The sequence below is a fragment of the Populus alba genome, chromosome 5 (genome assembly GCF_005239225.2).
Source record: "Populus alba chromosome 5, ASM523922v2, whole genome shotgun sequence".
Classification (NCBI taxonomy): Eukaryota; Viridiplantae; Streptophyta; class Magnoliopsida; order Malpighiales; family Salicaceae; genus Populus; species Populus alba.
Window position 1 is genome coordinate 6,349,787 of NC_133288.1, and position 3,838 is coordinate 6,353,624.

Consider the following 3,838-nt stretch of genomic DNA (forward strand, 5'->3'; position numbering starts at 1 on the left):
GCATATTAAAATAATTAAAATTTATTTAAAAAATTATTAATTTAAAATAAAAAAATAAAAAATAATTATTTTTTTTATAAACACTTTCAAAATACAAATAAAATCTCGAAGGCTGTGCAAACAACAGGAGAGCAACGGGGAGAGTTTATCTTTATAGTCACGTCAGATTTGGATTCAATTTTTTTTTAGGTTTTGAGATTCGCGGAAATCACTCTGCTAACGGGACCAGTTCGCATAGAGAACTCGCTTGGATCAAGGCCCTCTTTCTCTTTAGTACTCTTTGCACAGAAGTACATGAGCTTGATCGATTACATCTCTTCACAAGGCTTGTGTTTTTTAAACATGCACGACGAAGTAGCTGTTCTGTGTTTTGCAGAAAAATCGACAATCAATTCAAACAAATCTAGGGCATCTATAGAGACGCTCAGCAATGAAGTATATATACTGGAATATATAATCATCAGTTCACTTGCAAGAAAATCCTTGGATAAACGGGCCAGGCAAAACAAAAATCAACAGCATATGCTTCATCTCTAACCTTTATCTGGTCACATGGCGTATGATCAAGTGGCGCCTACATATGCACAATTCAACTTTGCAAAACCTCTCTTACACTGGTAATAAACGGAAACCTGCTGCGTGTAATGCATCAACCAAGCCATGTTCTACTGCTCAAAAAATAGAAACATGGAGAAGCAATCCAACTACGAGGAAAATCATGAAGTGCCATAATTAGAGGTTGATAAAATAGAATCCCATTGCAGACATGCCACTTATGTCCTACAGGATATTTCCAATTTGTTTAATTGCCTGCAAAATGGTCAATTCCAACTAGTCAATCCACCAGATAGGCATGATAATTATGCGGGGCATGTAACAAAAAAGAAAGAAAAGAACACCTAACCAAGGCACAACTTTTTCGTTTAAGTTCTATAAATATGTTAAGAAAACTATTGCCCTAGTCTTGCGCAAGTAAATAAAAGAAGAAAACATAGAGAGGGTGAAAAACCTCAATCGCAATCATAGGTGGTGTGATATTGGATACATCTTTATATCCTAGTTTGGCTGCAATTTCTGCACATGGGAGCACTTATCTTCAGAATTTTCAATTAACTGATGTGTGAAATATTAGCAATCACAAAGCAAAAGGAAAATACATCATAACTGTAAAAGTTGACATAGGTTCAAGCAAACGTACTTTCCAGAGAAACCCTTGCATTAGCATTTTCATAAGCTTTATATCTCTGTTCAAACAGAGCAGACAGACGCCTGAACGCCTGTAGTAAGCGTAAGTGTCAAGACACAAGATAAGATGTGATATTTCAAAAAGAAACAAACATTTTCAGATAATGAAGAACCTACCTTGGTGTATGCATCTCCTGGTTCGCTATCCAAAAGGGGGCGAGTCTTGGTTCCTACAGCCGCAATCCTCTGTGCCAATTCTTCCAAAGGCACATCTAACCAGACACTAATCCCCTTCCTCATGTACGTCCTGATGAACAAAACAGAGAGCAGTGCTGACATTCCAAATCAACACGCATAAAGGAAACAAACAGATAAACAGAAGGTAAAGACTTTAAATTTAATACGTTATGCCCACTATTATACCAGTTTTCATCCTGTATCACAGCACCTCCACCAGTAGAAACGACATATCGGTGCTCTATTGATAGCTTTTCTAATGCCTCAGTCTGAAAGGCACAAAATTACAATCATTAACATTTGGGGTCACGAGCAAAAAAGATAAATATACAAGCATTTGACTTTGCACAAGTGTTTTTAGATTGACTTCACATTTAGTTTAGCAAATAGATAGAACCAGCTGGATAGACCAACAAGCACAACTACTAAATCAGCAGCCACTAATTTAACTTATCATCGGTTCTCTTTTCAGAATGACAGATATTGCAATGCCATTAACTAAATAAAATCCAACGCAATGTGTATTGAGTAAAATTTGCAATGGGGAGATTCAAAATGCAATCTTCCTAAAGCACCTCTTTATCTCTGAAGAAATCCTCTCCATATATTTGAAATATTTCAGCTACAGAAGTCACACCAACATCCTTCTCCACCAATGTGTCACTGGAAATCCATGAAAATGTAGAACAAAATGATTATTATTTAACATAAAAAACCTTACTAGTTAAGTGGATAACCTGCATGATGTTAGAAAGATGTAGACAAAGTAATAGCACATCCAGTGTTCAAAACTTCTACATAACATTTCCATATCAGATCTCTTGAGATGGGGAGCCCCCAACCAATGACTGGATGTACCTCAGGAACAGTAAAAACAACAAAAGAGAGATTTCAACTATGCTGCATTATGAAGCATACCGTTTTTTCCTCTTCTTTGTTCTATCTAAGATCGGAGAGGCACACTAAAAGCTTTCCTAGAACCCCAAATGATAAGCAGTCATATGCACTAACCTGTCACAGAATGAATAATCAATTGCTTGCGAGAGAATCTTTCCCACTGTTGTTTTTCCAGAGCCCATCATTCCTACACTTTTCACATTCATTTAGTTTACTATCAGGGTAACCAAATCAATTTCTAACAGAATGCATAAGACTCAGACAAAGAAACTGACCAACAAGATATATACAGCGTCCATTTAAATAGGGCTCAATCTCCTGTGACTTATTCTGCAAATTTTGTTAACGTCTGTAAGTTACATGCCCAAAAAAATCTGTGCTAGGTTTTGGATTATCAAGGCATATGTTCACAGATTTTAAAGTAAAGTGGGTGCCAGAAGATCACGGAGCAAAATAAAATGCACCATATTATCAGATATCTCATTCGAAACAAGCGAGTATAGAAGCATTTCATGCCTTCAAAATCAAAGCTTCATCGCCAAGCAAATCCTGGAGACTCTCAGATTCCAACGTCGAAACTACAAAAGTAAAAAGGATCTTTCAAAATCCAAAAGGAAAATAGAAAGGAAGTTAAAACTTATGCCGAAACAATAACCTCATAATCCTTTTACATTATTTAACCAGAATCTGTTCTCAAAGCACTGTTACACCATCAAGATATTAGAAACCGGAAGTACAGATTTCAAAAAGTTCCGCTGATTAAAGCCATCAACTGATACAGACCCCAATAATGTTTCGAAACCATTTTCACTTATCAGCTAAAAGGAATAACAAAGATCACAAATGAACCCAATAACATTATAGAAAAAACGCAAAAAGCAGCTCCGACCGCACATTCAGATAGGCTCTTAAAAAAAAAAAAAAAAACCAAAACCCAGGTGCCATAAATCCAAAAAAAAAAAAAAAACAAAAGAAGAGGAGAGAATTGAAAAGGAAAATCTAACAATAAATAGCCTTATAAGTTGTAATAACTTATAAAAATATAAAAATCTCCAACCAAGACAAATCTCACAAATCCAAGTGATGCAATGACAAGGACTTAGAAGTTGTACCTCGAGAATTGTTATATGAGCAAGAAACCTCAAAAGAAGCCAATCTATGTCGATTTTCATCTCTTACAGGTCGAAACTGAGCAGAAACAAACACTTGGAGTCTCTTCTGTTCCTTTAATCTCCCTGAAAACCGTAGAAAACCAGGTGGTTTTCTTGCAAGATTGCCTGTATCAATCCATGTTGTCGAAATTTGCATTCTTTGTGCAAAATTTGCCTCCATTTTGGCTGATTTATTAATCAAAAACTTCAATGAATCTATCTGTTATGTATTTGATTACTAAAAAAAATGTGAAAAATTAGTAAGACATTTTAAAATTCAATGAGGAGGAGGCAAAATAAAAATAAAAAATGAAGAAGCAGAGAATCGAAGTCACCAGCTAGGCAGCTAATATCAGGAGACCAAAGCA

The 3,838-nt window shown here is 35.7% G+C and overlaps 1 protein-coding gene across 1 annotated transcript; it reads right to left on the reverse strand.

The window, feature by feature from the left end:
- Window positions 1-275: 275 nt before the first annotated feature.
- Window positions 276-3,838, reverse strand: LOC118039225 (shikimate kinase 1, chloroplastic). The gene is made up of 10 exons (XM_035045871.2): window positions 3,432-3,838; window positions 2,836-2,897; window positions 2,595-2,649; window positions 2,434-2,506; window positions 1,998-2,085; window positions 1,609-1,691; window positions 1,363-1,492; window positions 1,199-1,277; window positions 1,010-1,074; window positions 276-810 (listed from the first exon to the last, which is right to left on the reverse strand). The coding sequence occupies exons 1-10, from the start codon at window positions 3,649-3,651 to the stop codon at window positions 781-783; spliced, it is 885 nt and encodes a 294-aa protein (XP_034901762.1). The 5' UTR covers window positions 3,652-3,838; the 3' UTR covers window positions 276-780.

Coding starts and splice junctions, on each gene's coding strand:
- LOC118039225 (XM_035045871.2), bottom strand. CDS start 3,651: ATGGAGGCAAATTTTGCACAAAGAATGCAAATTTCGACAACATGGATT. Junction 1,493..1,608: donor GTGATACAGGATGAAAACTG/GTATAATAGTGG, acceptor TTTGTTCATCAG/GACGTACATGAGGAAGGGGA. Junction 811..1,009: donor CACCTATGATTGCGATTGAG/GTTTTTCACCCT, acceptor ACCATTTTGCAG/GCAATTAAACAAATTGGAAA.